This window comes from Sprattus sprattus (assembly GCF_963457725.1).
Source record: "Sprattus sprattus genome assembly, chromosome: 12".
In the NCBI taxonomy this organism is placed as follows: Eukaryota; Metazoa; Chordata; class Actinopteri; order Clupeiformes; family Clupeidae; genus Sprattus; species Sprattus sprattus.
The window spans coordinates 15,912,727-15,930,550 of NC_137910.1; the positions used below are offsets into that span (position 1 = coordinate 15,912,727).

A 17,824-nucleotide genomic window follows, 5' to 3' on the forward strand; every position below is an offset into this window, starting at 1 on the left:
TGTTCCCTATTTAAAATTCATATATTCAGCAAACACATTTGTATGTACACCCATGACAGCTGGTGAACACATAGTACATTGTAACCTTTGCGCTTCATATCAGTCAGCCAGACAGGGAAAGTGTCAGTATCTGTAGCCTACTAATAAGTAAGTTTCGACTTTTATTTTAAAAAGTGAATACTGTCGGCCATATTGAAATTGGCGTTATTGACACTGGCTTCACGCTGCTACACGCGTGTTTGAAGGATTTATATGTGACTGAATGTCAAAAATATTTTATACACGATGAAGCTTTGTCGGACGTTACAGAATGCTGTGAAATTCAGGTCAGCGTTTGACTTCGGCGAAAGGGAGGTCGCTCATTGGTTTCCCGGTCATATGGCAAAAGGTTCGTTCTTTCCCATAGATATATTAAACAGACGACCAAAATCCTAGTGGTAATACAAATTCCCCACTGTGTTAATGCCCCATACAGTTCACTGTACACATAGAATGTATGCCTGTAAAGTGGTGACATGTCAAACAACCTTTAGCTGTAATGTGCGCTGTTATGTTTACAGGAGTTTTGAAAGATGAATGATGTGTGACAGTGCTATTTCTCCCGGTCAGGACTCAAGCAGATGAAATCAAATCTGAAGAACGTTGACTGCATCATAGAAATCCACGACGCCAGAATATCCTTCCTTACCTGCTGTCTACATAACGCGGGCTGTAGGCTACCTACCGGGTGTTAACTTCAATGTCTATACGAGATTGTATTCTTTAACTGGGCTACATTCCTTTCTCTGGTAGAAACCCTCTCTTTCAGGAGTCTTTGGATGTCCGTCCCCATCTACTAGTCCTGAATAAAGTGGACTTAGCGGATACCTCAAATAAACAAGTACGAGCCCAGTTATTCTGCTGTCTTTAAAAACCTTGTCAGTGCCGTTGCATTGCACGCATTTCATACTGTCCACCAACATGAACATGGCATGTTTGTTAATTGTAAACATGACACTGGTTGTGTCCTCCCAGAGTATTCTGAAACGGTTGGAGAGAGATGGCGTCCAGAATGTTGTTTTCACGGATTGTTTGAGGCAGCAGGATGATAATGTGAAAAAGGTGAGATCACATGACTTCCTTGGCTTGTGACTTCCTTGACTCATGTTAAGACAGAGAGTTGAGAGTCAAAACACTGAACTTGTAAAGATGCCATATACATACTTTTGGCCATTGTACATATTTATTTTAAGGCTTGTGTACGTATATCTGATCCATATGCGTAGTCCCCAGTATTTTTTCCTCTATTTCCATGAGAATTATTGTCAATTATATCCATCTTCTCATTTATTAGTCCATCCCTTAGTGCTCACAGTAGTCGAATTTATATATATGAGTCTTGTATATCTTGTAAAGCAGATCAGGGTGTCAGGCTACCAAATAGTCCGTTAATGACATCAGATGTATAGACTGATGAATGTGTCCTCTGTCCCTCAGATAGTTCCTCAGGTGGTCGAGTTGATTGAGAATCGTCCACGCTTTCACAGAGGCGAGGTAAGAAGTGCACCCTTGGAATCTTAGCAGGTCGCCATCTTGGTTCTTAGTTCTTAAATTTGCCCCACCCAACATCCATCCTTAATGGTGTTGTTCCAAGACCGCTTACATTTGTTAAGCTGACTCCCAGTGACTTGATAATTTCTTCTAATTCCCAGGAAAGGAACTATTGTCTTATGGTTATCGGGGTTCCCAATGTAGGGAAGTCATCCTTTATCAACGCTCTACGGAGAACCAACCTGAAGAAAGGTCTCAGATATGCCCATTGTGCTTCACACAATAACCCTGTGAATGATTGTGTGTGTGTGTGTGTGTGTGTGTGTGTGTGTGTGTGTGTGTGTGTGTGTGTGTGTGTGTGTGTGTGTGTGTGTGTGTGTGTGTGTGTGTGTGTGTGTGTGTGTGTGTGTGTGTGTGTGTGTGTGTGTGTGTGTGTGTGTGTGTGTGTGCGTGCGTGTGGGCTCAGAGATTTCTCCTCTCATCTGAACTTTTCTGTGTCCTTAGGTAAAGCGTCACGAGTCGGTGCTGAGCCGGGGATCACTAAAGCAGTGTTGACCAAAATTCAGGTGTGACTGATTATTTGTCATTTGTTTGTGTGTGTGGGGGGGGGGGTTGCATGTCTATGTCTACCTATGTACTGTATGAGTGTGTGAGTTAGTGTCTCTCAATGAAATGCCTCCTTGTGGTTAGGTGTGTGAACGCCCGGTGATGCACCTACTTGACACTCCAGGCGTCCTGCCACCTCGCATTGAGAGTGTGGAGACGGGAATTAAGCTAGCCCTGTGTGGTAAGCCCCACACACACACACACACACACACACACACACACACACACACACTCATAGTAAGCATAGCAGTAGGACTTATTCAAGTGTCTAAATTATGTTTAAATGTTGTTAAATCAGGGTCACTACAGCTGTGTTCTGCTGCATTTTAGAATGTGTGTGTGTGTGTGCAGGCAGGCCATACTATTGTGTCAGCAGTAGTAGCGTGGACCTGGGCATGAGCTGTTTCCTGTATTTATTTGCTGTCTCTCTATGTTAGGCACAATCCTGGACCATCTGGTTGGGGAGGACGTGATTGCAGACTACCTGCTCTTTACCCTTAACAGGTTAGAGAGGTTCAGGTGAGTCATCAGCCTTGCAGACTACCTGCTCTTCACCCTAAACAGGTTAGAGAGCTTCAGGTGAGTGCAGACTACCTGCTCTTCACCCTAGACAGGTTAGAGAGCTTCAGGTGAGCACAGACTAACTGCTCTTCAACCTAAACAGGTTAGAGAGCTTCAGGTGAGCGCAGACTACCTGCTCTTCACCCTAAACAGGTTAGAGAGCTTCAGGTGAGCGCAGACTACCTGCTCTTCACCCTAAACAGGTTAGAGGGCTTCAGGTGAGTGCAGACTACCTGCTCTTCACCCTAAACAGGTTAGAGAGCTTCAGGTGAGTGCAGACTACCTGCTCTTCAACCTTTACAGGTTAGAGAGCTTCAGGTGAGTGCAGACTACCTGCTCTTCAGTTTCCGTTTATGTCGCACACACAAACACACAATATTCAGGAACATGGCCACTTCCCAAGCCCAACATGCTTTTAGACGTGCCAAATCAAACATCCAGTTGGACAGTCTAGTGAAACACTGGTGTTATTATATTATTTTAGCCGAATTTCCCTTCGGGTTCCTGAGGCTGCTTCTCTGTAGACTGGGGGGATAAACTCACTGTATATGTTATGAGCCAGTCTGTGCCATGGTGTTTCCTGTGCCGTTTCCTTGCTGTGTAGCTATGTGGAGAAGTACGACCTGGGGGAGCCCTGTGACAGCGCTGAGCAGGTGCTGAAGCGCATCGCCATCAAGCTGGGCAAGACACAGCGCGTGAAGGCCATCACTGGAATAGGTGGGTGCAACACACACACACACACACACACACACACACACACACACACACACACACACCCACACACACACACACACACACACACACACACACACAGATACACAGATATCCACATCTGTTTCTGTGTGGAAGAGTAACTAGAGAAAGTGTGATTGCTCAACAGTAACAGACCCTCACCCAGCAAATGACAGATTATTATAATTATGTAGTATTATAAAGTATTAGTATTATAGTATTATAACTATGAGTTTACGGGACACAGTACAATTTAAGATTAATAAAACCGTATTCAAAATGAGTTAACAGTCTTCATTTATTGTGTTTAATAAGCCACATAACTTCTCCAATCAAGGACACTCATCTGCTGTATTTGTGAAGTAATTAAAGAAACCACCAACACAGATTATATGACAAAATACCATCCGACTTGCTGCCGTTGTTTTCTGCCATTCAGAAATGTCATTATCCCCCTTACAACAAGTCTCCACTTTCATGGCTATTGTTACAAGACATGCGTTTGAGTCTTCAATAGCAAATCTCAATATTTATTATAAATGGTTCAGGAACGTCTTAGATAAGCAGCCAGATATGGAAACATAACACTGACATCGGGTGAAATATAGACTGCTATTAATGTTTTGGTGTCAACAGCTCAGAACCATATCTGATAAACAGCCAGATCCATCTACCTGGTCTGGCAGAGTGAGTGGCTACAGAAATATTTGGCAGTACTATGTCTGCTAACATGAACTAACTAGCTAGTGGTTATGAACTATATTATTAGTTTGACTTGTTTTAAAAACAAAATGAGCTAATATTAGATATTGACTGGTAATGATTACTAGCTATGCTAGATAGCTAGCTATTTCATTAAGTTAGTAGGGTGTTATTTCAGACATTACCTGTTCATAGTGATTTAGTGGGCAGTTTCTTTTTCAATGTTTTCATCAGACAATGACTGTTGGCACTCTCTGTATGTCTTATGTTGTCCAGGCAACATCACCATCACAGTTCCCAACTACACAGCAGCAGCCTATGACTTCATCCGCGCCTTTAGGAAGGGGGAGCTGGGGAAAGTCATGCTGGACTGATCCACACAGGATGACCTGGCAACCAGACGGGACGACTCGGCAGGTCGATTGATGACCTGGCAACCAGACTGGGCAGGGTGCCGCACTGATAGCAGCTAGCAAGGCTAGCAGTAGACTTCTTCATGGACTCAGCTGGGCATGACGAGAGGTCGTTTCATGCAAGTGACTTTTTCTGTGTTTCATAAAAATCATCACAGGATATTGTATATATAAGTACTTGCATTTGTGAGAAGGTGCACATCCACAGCAATAAAGTATTTATTTTCATCTTGTTTGAACTTTGTAATTAAACAGAAAGGTTGGTTAACAGGTAAATTAATTTAGATTCCCACAGATGTCGGTTGGCTGATACAATATAACTATTCTGATATTTTCACTGGGAATTAAGAACACTATATAAGAGGAACAGATATATTACAAACACTTGGTCAACAACAACAAGGGACTCTACAGCATTCTGAAGAGCCAATATGACTGTACACAAACTTACAAAAACATTTTCCATTGGACAACGTACAGAAAAAACGGCAGGGAACATTATTGTCTTTGTTTGCATTACTTAGATAGAAATGGAAAGATTTAAGTTTCTATCAAAATATTTCTAATACAAATATATGTTTGGTTTAATTCACCAGATACATAGCTTCTCTATCTTAATTTTCTTAAATTTTGAGATGTCTTCATTTCTGCAATCAAAAACTCTTACAAACTTCATATCGAAAATACAAATCTTCCATGCCTGTTTTTCATAAGCTATAGCTAAAATTAGATTTAAATCTATATACTTTAATGAAGTGTTACATAACAAGACATATCACGTGTACAAGGGTAGAAATATGAGACATTGCACTTAACATGAATATGGAGGGTACATCATCAGTAACATCTGAACACCTGATTCTCAGGTGATGTGGTAGTGAGTGTTTTGGAAGAGCTGGGTTATGTCAACAGTGCACGTCTGGTGAGCGCTGACACCGGTCCAAGCGGAGTGCAGGTGAGTGTCTCTAAGGTAAGCACAGGTAACGCTTGTCTGAGTGTAGCTATGGTCAGTGGATTAGACCTGCCGGTAGCCTGCAACAGCCCACGCCAAGTCGGCTGCAGAGTTAAACACTTAATAGCCCACACCAACTCGACTGCAGAGTTAAACACTAACATTCCTCACCGCTGGATCTCATCCTGGTCTTCCCACACCAGACATCCTACCCCTACCTAATCAAGCCCATACAAGCGGACAGGTACAGATTATCTTTCAGCTAAAGATTTCGGTCTTGACAGTTTCACACCAGCCTTTCCCTCATAGGCGTCCTTATCAGAGCTTCAGCAACATTTAATAAAAACTGTGTTCTAACGTGTTCTCTAGTGATTTTATTGCGCAGGTGAGGTACTGAACAAAAGGTAGCTTATCGAGCTGTGTGATAGCTGGCAGTCTCTGGTGCCTCAGAGATGGGCGTAGGCCAGTGTGTTGATTGACAGCAGCACTGACCACACTTTGGTGAGGAAACAGCCTGAGGGGGCAGAGCCTGAGGTTCTGGCGCTGTACAAGTCCCAGTCGGTCCGGTTGGCGTAGTGGTCGTCCCGCTCGGAGCTGTCGTCCGGGCGTCTCTGCGCTGATGCGTACCACCCTCCTGCTGCCAGGGCAACCGCCGCACCCGCCGCCGCTGCACTCGCCACGCGCACAGGAGATGTGCGGACTCCACTCCGACCACGCCCCCCGCGGGCTGTACCTCGTGCCGAGCCTCTAGCGCCCCCCCTGCCCCCTTTTGGGGCAACGGGGTCACAGAGCAGGGCAAACAGCAGCAGCATGGCCCAGCTAGCTACCCACACTCGCCTCATCCTGCACTGCCCACCAAACACACCTGGGGGAGGGGGGGCAAGAGTTAATCACTCTAAATAATGGTAATTAACGACAAAGGGAATGCTACTTTTGAAAGTTACTTTGGTTAAAAACATGCACTTCAAATTACTAGAACATGCTAAGGCATACACCACACACACAGTTGTGATCAGTTGCATTCTTGCATTCAGTTACTTTATGCAAATGCACAAAATCTGTTCTGTTTAGGAACTTTAACATTAGCACCGGGTTTGGCAGGGTTGGTGAGCTGCATTGGACGACGGCTATGAAGTTACCTATACAGTGGGGAAAATAAGTATTTGAACCCCTTGCGTTTTAACAAGTTTGGCCACTTGCAAAGAAATGTGTGAACTATAATTGTAATGGTAGGTGTATATTAACAGTGAGAAACAGAATATCAACAAAAAAATCCAGAAAAAGGCATTTTATAACATTTATGACTTTATTTGCATTTGATGCAAAAAATAAGTATTTGAACCCCCAAAACTGACTGACAAAAATTACTTAGTACTTGGTGGAATAACCCTTATTGGCAAGCACAGACGTCAGACGTTTCTTGTAGTTGGTCACCAGGTTTACAAACATCTCAGGAGGGATTTTGGTCCACTCCTCTTTTCAGATCCTCTCCAAATCTTTAAGGTTGTGTTTTCAATGGGAGGGAATGAGGGAATGAGGTTCAAGCCCAATATTCCACGTTACATGGCCCCATCCATAGTCCCCTTGATGCGGTGGAGTCGTCCTGTACCCTTGGCAGAGAAACAGCCCCAAAGCATAATGTTTCCACCTCCATGCTTGATGGTGGGTATGATGTACTCTTGGGGTCATATTAAGCATTCCCCCCCCTGTCAAACACGGCAAGTCGAGTTGATGCCAAAGAGCTTGATTTTGGTATCATCTGACCACATTCTGTCTCCCAATCCTCCCTAGAATCATTCAAGTGTGCAATGGTAAACTTCAGATGGCCCTGTACATGTCCTTCTTTGAGCAGGGGGACCTTGCGAGTGCTGCAGTACTTCAAAAAATTACGGCGTGGTGTGTTGCCAATGGTTTTCCTGGTGACTCTGGTCCCAGCTGCCTTGAGATCATTCACAAGCTCCCCCTGTGTAGTTCTGGGGTTATTCTGCACCTTTCGAATGATCACTGATTCCGCACGAGGGGATATCTTGCATGGAGCCCCAGACCTAGAGCGGGTGACAGTTGTTTGGTGTTGCTTCCATTTATGAATAATCGCACCAATAGTTATCTGCTTCTCACCAAGCTGCTTGCCGGTGGTTTTGTAGCCCATTCCAGCCTTGTGCAGGTCTACAATCTTATCTCTGACGTCCTTGGACAGCTCTTTGGTCTTGCCCATGGTGGTGAGGTTGAAGGTGTGAAGTATGATTCTTTGGACAGGTTTCTTTTATACGGGTCACCAGTTGAAATCAGGAATACCTTGTGAGACCTAATGAGGACTAATCTGTGTGCTTTTTGGGCACATAACTGGCCATTGGGAGCCAGAATTCTTGCTGTTGGCTTGGGGGTTCAAATACTTATTTTTTGCATCAAATGCAAATAAAGTCATAAATCTTATAAAATGCAGTTTTCTGGATTTTTTTGTTGATATTCTGTTTCTAACTGTTAAAATACACCTACCATTAAAATTCTAGATCACACATTTCTTTGCAAGCGGCCAAACTTGCGAAGTCGGCAGGGGTTCAAATACTTATTTTCCCCACTGTATCTCTAATACCTCAGATATATGCATCAGAGCTTGTAAGATACCTGTGAAAAAACGACATCGTGTGGACATAACTAATAGTGTAGCCTAATTTACCGTTGCTGTTTGGTCCATGGAATTTCAACCAAACACTTGCTCCTCAACCTCAATCAGTATAATTAAGAGATACCATATTTAAAAATGAAAATTGCCCATTCCGTCTCACCATGTTTATACAGTCAATCATCATTTTATTACATAGTTTTAAAGCAAATATGTTGAAACACAAAGTCGTCAGGCAATAGGCTATCAGATAGACTAATCGTCTCAAATCTCAAACGTTGTTAAATATGTGTTCCAGACCCCGTATTGTATGTAGTGATTTGGGTTACTCCATCTGTATCCTCATCTAAAATGGGCTACAGGGAGATGAAGAGGCGATGCCCCACATCCGAGCATTTTCATATGTAACAGCAAGATTCCTCAGCTGGTGCACATTTAGGCTAAAATAGACTTGATCTACCTTGTCAGATCCAATGCCCATTATTAACAGAAATTCGTCAAAAGGAAATGCCTATCCTGATTCAATTAGCTGATGTTCATCAGATGATAGGAAAGACACTGTGCGCATCGCCATTTAGACAAATGCCTTCCATTTATGTCCTATGATGATAAAATATCATCATAGTACACTACTCACCTTAGAATACCATTCGCTCAGTAAAACGGCATTATAAATGATAATAATATTTTTGACCGTCACTTACCCCAAAACAAGCAGGATGTGTACAGCTTCACTGATTTTCAGGACGGTGTAAAATGGGTAAAGCTAAAATATAAGTCGTCCTGATGATATACATACAGCTGAATGAGGCTCGGGCGGACTCACGTTCCTAGGCTACGGGAACGGTGGCTCACTCACAGATCACACGGAGCCTACGCGAGAAAAGAGAGGCGCGCACAGCTTGCCTCATGAAGTATAAATAATGTAGCTTCTACATTCTGATGGCGTTATGTCACGTTTTCATTTTCTCGTCCCTGTGACCATCTGGTTCAGATACAAGATGCCAGCAAGGTGTCAGGCAAAAATAACTCTTAAGATGTTCTCGTTTGTTTACCTTCACCTGGCATTAAGATGCATATGTTTATCGTCAGTTTTAGGGTTCCGTTTGTTTGTGTGTCCTCACTAAGCTTTGGCTTGTCTGAAGCTGATCGACAACCTTGCAACCGTATCCAAGATGCTATTAACTACGACATAAATTGGTTATTACGCACTTGCGCTAAGCATTTTATCACAACTTTCTGTCTCGGTGGAGGAGATGGTAATTCGGCCTGTGCAACACATTTTTATTAGCCACTACCTTGATGTAGGCTACATTAATGTGAATGCTTTATGAATATAATATAATTTCCACCGAAAGAAAGTATTGGCCGTGAACCTCCTACCTCCTCTGACTTTTTGATTGGCCTTGAGATATCGCGAGATTGTCTTGACTCGAGTGCTTTGGAACCCGTGGTTTGAAGCTCACCGCTGTACAGTGTCTGGTCCTGTCTGTTCTGTCGTTAGCAAAATGGCACTACTCTACAAATCAGCAGTAACGCTCCTCAGACCGTCAAAGCTGGTGCCTTTGACAGCAACCCTAACGCGACAGTATTCAGGCAAGTATGAGGTCCTTTTTTTCTGCAAACCGCAAGTATGAATTTGCCCATGCCAGTGTGTCAATGTCACGGTTAGCTTCGCTGCGAACTTCAGGCTAAGTTACCATGTCTGGCCGAAGTTGCAGCAGAGCAGAGCAATGCTGCTTACTGACACTGTACGTAGGTAACCTTCGACACTATTTAGTTTGTTTCTAATGTCTGAATTGTTTCTTCTTTCACTGAAATTCTAGTGTGTTTTGTCAACGGCTATCTATATTAAGTTAGCATGCTGGCTACATGTTGAAAACATGCATGCAACCAGCAACGTTAGCTAGTTGTAGTTTAACATCAGCAGTGACTTACCCCTGCCCTAGTGAAGGTAAACCTAGCTTTAGTGATTTTGTAACCTTCCGATTCCTGTTATCACTGCAGGTGACAAGTGAGCGGCCCTCTCACCTACAGGTTAACTTAAGGCACTATATAGTCGACGACCTTGGAATTCAGTTTTTACACTCATAAAAGATTACTATGGTACTCAGTGATGAGTTCCTTGAGGAATGACAACTCAGAAATCTTTTGTGAGCCCTGACAGGAACTGAGGTTTTCGCTAACTGATGATATATGATATATATTACCAAGTGATGAACTGTAGCACGTGTCCAGAGGATGGATCCTTTAAAAAGATGAGAAGATTAATTTATAGATAGACAAAGGGTGCTGAGAGAAACTGTGGTCCACTTGGACAATGCCAATGTCTATAGTGTAAATGCCAAACCTCTACACTGCCTGGTATGGCCCAGGACCCCGGTCTAGCACTGGGCTGCTGAGTCTTTCAGGATGTTTCATCTCCTTGCGGTGTCCCCGGATTGACTGATAGCATTTACTTTTTTTTTGTTGGTCAGTAAAGTGAAGAAAGGTAAGTAAACACATTCTCTTGCTGGATCTACAGCCAGCCAGTACCAGTACATCCTGGTAGAGAAGCGCGGTGAGAAGCAGAATGTTGGCTTCATCCAGCTGAACCGGCCCAAGGCTCTGAACGCGCTGTGCGACGGCCTGATGCTGGAGGTGGGGCAGGCGCTGGATACCTTTGAAGCCGACGCGCAGGTGGGCGCCATCGTCATCACGGGCAGCGAACGAGCCTTTGCAGGTGAGACCAGCATTTCCTGTTTACGGTTTAGCATTAGGTGTGAAAATATTTTCACCGTGATTTCCTCATATGCAAACCTGTTTGGATTGGATTGTTCGTTTTAGATTGTAGCCATGACAGGAGAATGTATAACATTCTATTGTTTGTCCATATTTTTTAGTTTGGTGTGTCTATATTTATTCCTTTATTTGTTTTTGTTGTTGTTATTGTTCATCAGCGGGGGCTGACATCAAGGAGATGCAGAACCGCACGTTTCAGGAGTGCTACGGGGGAAACTTTCTGGCCCACTGGAACAAGGTTTCTCTGGTCAGAAAACCCGTCATAGCAGCAGTCAACGGATTTGCAGTAAGAGCTTAGGAAAGGACACACCACTTTGAACTCCCCCCATTAAAGGTGCAGTCTGAGATTCTGGCAACAGGTTGTTGATATTTGAGCTTAACAGCCAAACATATTACACCCCTCCTTTGCGTGTTCCTGAAGCAATGTGTTCATTGGCTGGAATTGTGCTCGGCTTGGTCTGAGGCACTGTGTTTGTTTCCAATTTACAGAGCCTGGAATGAGAACAAACACATTTTTCTGAGTTTTATTTTAGCTCACACACTGAACGGACAGTGAGGAGCAATTGGCAAAATTTGGATTAAAATCACGGACTGCACCTTTAAAGCACTTGGGCACCAGAACGCCACATAGCCTACATGGACACGCACTCAAATATAAGCATGTTTCTCCTGTGTCCTCATCTAGCTATAAATCTGTATGTTCAGTGTTTGTTGAATACTGTGTCCACACCTGTATTATTTATTATGACTCTTGGCTGCAGTAGATCTGCACGCATGTTGTAGTAATGGATAAAGCTCCTTAGAGGCTGACGTATGAGTACTGGGGGAGAACATGTTTACGTGACGTGACGTGACGTGACTTGTGTGTGTTTGTGTGTGTGTGTGTGTTAACAGCTCGGCGGTGGCTGTGAGTTTGCCATGATGTGTGACATCATATACGCAGGGGAGAAGGCCCAGTTTGGGCAACCAGAGATTCTATTGGGGACCATCCCAGGTAAGAGGGGCCACCTGGACCAAACCAGGCTCAGGTCAAAAGTCGCCGTCTCCCAGCTGTGTGGTCTGGATCATGGCAGGAAACCCAAGTCTCAAAAGTTACTGGCTAGGACTGTTAGTGCAACGTTACTGGCCAAGACCTGTAGTGCATATTGATTATTGATTATGTGTAAAAGATAAAGCATGTAGACAATGTAATACAGGAAAAGATGTTTTGTTCTGATGCCTGTTTTACCCTTCTGTGGCATACACATGCAGTTAGAAGGACCTGGCTATTGGGGGCTTAAAGGGAGTGTGTAGAGGGTTAAGATGAAACTGAAATATTTGATGTGATGCGAGATGCACAGGCCAATATTATGTTTCATTTAATAGTGTTGTGTCACCATTATGTGCCCTGTTTTTATCAAACACATCACCCTCAACTATAAACATCTTCCAGGAGGTGTTCCTGTTCTTAACCTTGAGCGTGAGCTCTCCCTCCGCCTGGTCACATAGCCTGCTCCTTATAATGAGCCTTTATTCATACCAGTAGTGGCTTGTTATCATTCACACATAACTAGCTTATAGCATAGACACAACAAGCTCAGACAGAACATGTAGTGATGACCATGGAACTTCTAACAGGCACTAGTAATTTAATTTAAGAGTAATTTAATGAGCCAGTACATGCACCTCATGATGCATTACCTAACAACACAGTAACACCTGGAATGAAGCTATAAAAGGTGCAACAGCCTGTTAATGCACTGAGGTAACAGATGTTGAAACGCCTGTTTAAAGCCCGCAAAGCACTTTTATACACACATAACAGACTCTTACATAACTTCTCTCAAAATAGCCTTTGCCCAGCGGCCCATGCCTACTAATCTCCTCACGAGGTTCTGTGAGCAACTGTGAGGTGCACACCTGCCTACACCTGCACCGGGGCGTGACTCACCTGACCTCTGTCTCGCCTCTCCTCCCCTCAGGTGCAGGAGGCACGCAGAGGCTGACACGAGCAGTAGGGAAGTCCCTCGCCATGGAGATGGTTCTGACCGGAGACCGCATCACAGCCCAGGACGCCAAGCAGGCAGGTGGGCCCTAGACCCATCTACACAAGCACAGAGAAACTGATCAAGAACAACTAACACAGTAGGAGAGACACAAGTTCAGAGCCAATCACACAAGCACATGCAGACCAGACATGAGCCAATCACAAAGGCACAAGGAGACCTACCCAGTAACATTGGAAGGATTGAAAATTGGTCGAAAAAGTTGGCCAATTTGTGATCGACATTGCCCATGTCAATAGTTTTAACAGTATTTATTTAATTGGAAAGAGAACAAATGAAACATTTAAAAAAATATATTTTTACATTTCAATGTTACGTTATCATGACCTTTCTTGGTACTGTAGTAGGCAGTCATACACAGGTTATTAGTTCTGTTAATGATCCATTGTACTGTGTTGATTCAGTGGCGGCAAATACACTCCAGGGGCCGTATTCACAAAGCCTTTTATCTTACCACTAGGAGTGCTCCTAACTCGCGCTAAAACCTTTTACGTAGGAGTAATTTCTTAAAAGTGATTCACAACGGCTCTGAGACCTACTCATACTAAGGATAATACCAACTCCTAAGCTTAAGATAAAAACTCCGTTGCTATGGATGACGTCGCTTCTCATGCACGAGTTTAGAAGGGGTGAGGACGGTGATTGGTTGTTGACAGGCTCTCTCATTAAAAACTCATTCGTGACGTCTCTCTAACAATCCCACTATATCGACTGAAAATAAGAGAATAACCTAGGCTTCAAATTAAGTCATATTAAATAGTTATGGACAGTGCAGTTAGCAGAATGCACACGCATGATGACAAGTTTGTGCATCCAACGGGAATGACACTTAGCACGTTAAGAGAAATATAAAGCGATCAATATAAAATATGGCAATTGCATGTAATCAAGGCAGTAATAATTAAAGCACCCAGCAAACTGTTAGGATATTATATTTCCAGCCCTTGACCACTTCAAATATCAGCACATACGGCCCTTCAAGCCCTCCAATCTTAATTGATCAAAGCGAAACGAACGTGAACCGTAGCCTAGGCGAAAGCCTACTGGTCCCAATAGCCACTGTCACCCCAGCGGCATCCAGCTGGTAAGTTCTCAAAAACCTGCGACCGCTCTCCGTTGAAATGCACCAGTCATCGGTACATCCAGGCCACGGTGGACGAATTATTGTAATGTGTGTCCCGTCACTGGACATTCCTGCGATCGCCATGGAATTTACTTTGATATTGTGTAATAAGCGATTGTCTGGATAAACTGTTGGATGATGTGGGGTCTACAGTGCGTTGATAGTTTGATGAATTAAACGGCTGACTGATGATTCCCAGTGTCGTCAGTTGCGTTTTCCGCGAAGCCAAACAAAAATCTTTATGTTTCCAAACATTTCACTTCGGGACACATCGTTGTTTAAAGGCGTCATTGCATCCTGCGCTAATTCTACGACAATATTAATACCTTCACGGTTTAAGCAATGTCTTTTATCAATTCCAAGTCGGCTGCAGCCATCTTACGATTTTTTGTGAATAGGTCTTAGTGATTTAGGAGTCCTCATGAGGAGTTTTAAGCTGTCCTAGACTTAGGTGCTACTTTTAGGGATAAAATATTTTGTGAATTGCTCTTAGTAAAACAAATTAGGAGTCCTACATTTAAGACTGACACGCCCATTATTTTTAGGAGTTTCTCCTAAATTCGCCACTTATGACCTACTTTTAGCCCTAAGATTCTTTGTGAATACGGCCCCAGATCTGTAGCAGGGCCTCCTCAGGTCAGGGCTGGGTCTTTCCCAGTGATGTCGGTGGCCTGGTCTATGTCTTCTGGAGCCACTAGAGGGCGCTAGTCCTAGAGACTACAGTAACAAAGGGCTCAAAGCAAGGTCAAGTCAACAGTGCATGAAGCCCACCCTGGGTACTCCCTCACCCCAGAGACGAGCTCAGGAAAGAGCTTAAAGACTCACCGAGTCACACGGAGAATCCTTAATTCTGGCAATCCCAGCATTCCTAATGGCTTGTTATGAGGTTGAAAGGTCACCTCAGTTATTTTGCCCTCGACCACCCATGACCCCCCCACAACCCTCTCTCCCAGCCGGTCCAGGCGCCAGCCCTAGAATCCCCCCTACTCGGCCCCACCCTAAAACAACAAACCTCGGGGTGAAGGAGCGAGCACCTCCCAAAATTACCCCTTTCCCCCTGCGTAAGACGGACCTTGTTATGGAACGCCAGTGTGGAGTGTGAGTGAAGGGGAACGCCAGTGTGGAGTGTGTGTGAAGGGGAACACCAGTGGGGAGTGTGTGTGAAGGGGAACGCCAGTGGGGAGTGTGTGTGAAGGGGAACGCCAGTGGGGAGTGTGTGTGAAGGGGAACGCCAGTGTGGAGTGTGTGTGAAGGGGAACGCCAGTGGGGAGTGTGTGTGAAGGGGAACGCCAGTGGGGAGTGTGTGTGAAGGGGAACGCCAGTGGGGAGTGTGTGTGAAGGGGAACGCCAGTGTGGAGTGTGTGTGAAGGGGAACGCCAGTGGGGAGTGTGTGTGAAGGGGAACGCCAGTGTGTAGTAGGTGTAAAGGGTAACGTCTGAGCTGGTCTCTGCTCCAGGTCTCGTGAGTAAAGTGTTCCCCGCGGACCAGCTCGTCTCGGAGGCCATCAAGACCGGGGAGAAGATCGCTTGCAACTCCAAGCTGGTGTCTGCGATGGCCAAGGAGGCCATCAACGCAGGTCTGAAAACTGAACAACACACTGATCAATTATTTGTTTGTTTGTTTGTTTACTTCTGAGCCTCTCTTTAGCTGCCTCCTCAAGGCAGCCAGAGGCGTTTTCAATGTACAACTGGAACTAAGTCTAGTGTGATAAATTTCAGTCTGTGTCCCTCGTGTACTTATTTCAATGTAATAAACGGACACCTGGTGTGTCTGATTCCAGCGTACGAGTTGACGTTGGCTGAGGGGAACCGTCTGGAGAAGAGGCTGTTCCACGCCACCTTCGCCACGGTGAGTAGCCTGCCCATCACGGCTCCGGTCGGCTCCGGTCGTGAAGGCTTTCTGTGAGTGTTGGATGGTTGTAAATGGAATTCTCTCTGTTCCGCTGCATTGCAGGAGGACCGAAAAGAAGGGATGACTGCATTCGTTGAAAAGAGAAAAGCGGACTTCCAAGACAACTAAAAGAAATAATGTGGAAACGTTGGACTGTTTTAGAATAAAATATTTTTGGTATTTAGTTCTTGCTAATGGCTGGATGCTGGATTGTGTGATGCCTTACTGTTGCTTTCGGCCTGACAAATGAGTGGGCCAGACCGGACATGCTTTCAGAGTCTCTGTGACAAACCACTGATGTGAAAAAACACACACACACACACACACACACACACACACACACACACACATACACACTCGTATGCTCACTCTTAACCATACACACACTTGTGATCAACACTGTTGTCTTTGCCTACGTCATCCACTCTTATCATGTTTTTGATATATTTTCCCTAAGAGACATTTTTGTCTCAAGTGTTTGCTGAATAAAATGTAGATTGTGTTGCAGGGATTGTTGGGACTGATCATTTAATACACCATGTGATGTGTGAGGCCATACAGTTCCTTACAAAGACATAGACATAATTTTCCACACCTCAACTGAACTAAACTATGAAAGTTTTAATAGATCAGACATAAGAACAGTGAGTTTGTCAGGAGGTAAAGCAAAAAAACTGTTTTTCCATTTCTTAATTTGTCATCAGTAGAATTTATAACATGGGATTACGAAAGATGATAAAGATTGATGAAGGGGCAGGCATTGGTTTTACACCTCATAAAGCATTGCGATGCTCCAGCTCAAAAGTATTTGGATAATCACCTTAGGAACACTCCAAATCACAGACATATACGATGGAGGTTGTCAATGACAACACCGTCTAACATGCCAAAATACTTTTGAAACGTGTCAATGGAAAACCTGTGGAAGTGGACGCCATCTTTTATCAGAGGTTTGTGAATATAATAATCCCAACACTAGATGTCGCTACGGAATCACTGGACTATTCATGTTTCTAGGGTTAGGGTTGACTATACTGTGTTTGTGTCAAGATTATAACCCCCCCAGACAACAGAAGCAGTTTGACGCTTTAGTAAGCGGGTAAGGTTATGGCCAGGGCCACTGATAATTTGACAGTAGGTGCCAAGTAATAAGATGAATGTCGCTGCTCAAATTGTATGCAACCATGCCGTCTAAATGTACGGGGCAGACATTTAATAGACTCCTTGACCACTAACCGTTTGTGTAGCCTACATTAATGTTTAATTATTTTTGCACAGGGTATGTAGGTTAAGAAATTAGTATGACGTGCTGCAGTTTAAATGACATTCAAACTGGTCGTTATCTTGCCTGCATCAGGTAATCCTACATCACAGAACAACCACTGAGCTTCAGATTTAAATCCATCTTCCAAAATGCGATGGCCAGCAGCAAAGTTTAAAGATTGCAAACCAGGTAAACTAGGCGTAATCGAATAATATTTTAATGGTTGTTTATCATTTAATACATTCCTTTTGTGACTTCGTCACATATAACGAGAAACGGAGGAAATTGAGGAGGAATTTCAGTATCTGCCACAGCAATAACAATATTAATTTAGCTGCGGATGGCGTGCAAGTTACATATAATTATGTATGTATACATACACACATAAACTGTATGCTATACTATATAATGTTTTAACGATGCCAGAGAAGAAACAAATATATATGAATATATTATTGACATAAACGTGCTGGTAAAATATGCATTAATGTTAACTTGAACGATTTAGAGAAATAGCCTTCTGAACCATTTGTGAACTTCTGGAAAACATTGGCTAATTGTGCTGCAGTTTTATGTGTTTGAAACTAAATAATAAATAAGTA

The 17,824-nt window shown here is 43.8% G+C and overlaps 3 protein-coding genes across 3 annotated transcripts; 2 read left to right on the forward strand and 1 right to left on the reverse strand.

Annotated features, from left to right (window-relative positions):
• Positions 1 to 224: 224 nt before the first annotated feature.
• mtg1 (mitochondrial ribosome-associated GTPase 1) lies at positions 225 to 4,772 on the forward strand. Its single transcript, XM_080848680.1, has 11 exons — positions 225 to 388; positions 610 to 674; positions 776 to 880; positions 1,015 to 1,101; positions 1,477 to 1,533; positions 1,692 to 1,782; positions 2,035 to 2,096; positions 2,221 to 2,317; positions 2,574 to 2,655; positions 3,302 to 3,414; positions 4,408 to 4,772. The coding sequence occupies exons 1-11, from the start codon at positions 286 to 288 to the stop codon at positions 4,503 to 4,505; spliced, it is 960 nt and encodes a 319-aa protein (XP_080704806.1). The 5' UTR covers positions 225 to 285; the 3' UTR covers positions 4,506 to 4,772.
• A 1,141-nt stretch (positions 4,773 to 5,913) lies between these two features.
• Positions 5,914 to 6,338, reverse strand: sprn (shadow of prion protein; the record flags this gene model as incomplete). The annotated part of the gene is made up of 1 exon (XM_080848520.1): positions 5,914 to 6,338. The coding sequence occupies one exon, from the start codon at positions 6,336 to 6,338 to the stop codon at positions 5,943 to 5,945; it is 396 nt and encodes a 131-aa protein (XP_080704646.1). The 3' UTR covers positions 5,914 to 5,942.
• A 3,236-nt stretch (positions 6,339 to 9,574) lies between these two features.
• echs1 (enoyl CoA hydratase, short chain, 1, mitochondrial) lies at positions 9,575 to 16,465 on the forward strand. The gene is made up of 8 exons (XM_080848436.1): positions 9,575 to 9,719; positions 10,648 to 10,841; positions 11,059 to 11,186; positions 11,795 to 11,894; positions 12,862 to 12,966; positions 15,525 to 15,644; positions 15,849 to 15,916; positions 16,022 to 16,465. The coding sequence occupies exons 1-8, from the start codon at positions 9,628 to 9,630 to the stop codon at positions 16,085 to 16,087; spliced, it is 873 nt and encodes a 290-aa protein (XP_080704562.1). The 5' UTR covers positions 9,575 to 9,627; the 3' UTR covers positions 16,088 to 16,465.
• The last annotated feature ends 1,359 nt before the right edge of the window (positions 16,466 to 17,824 follow it).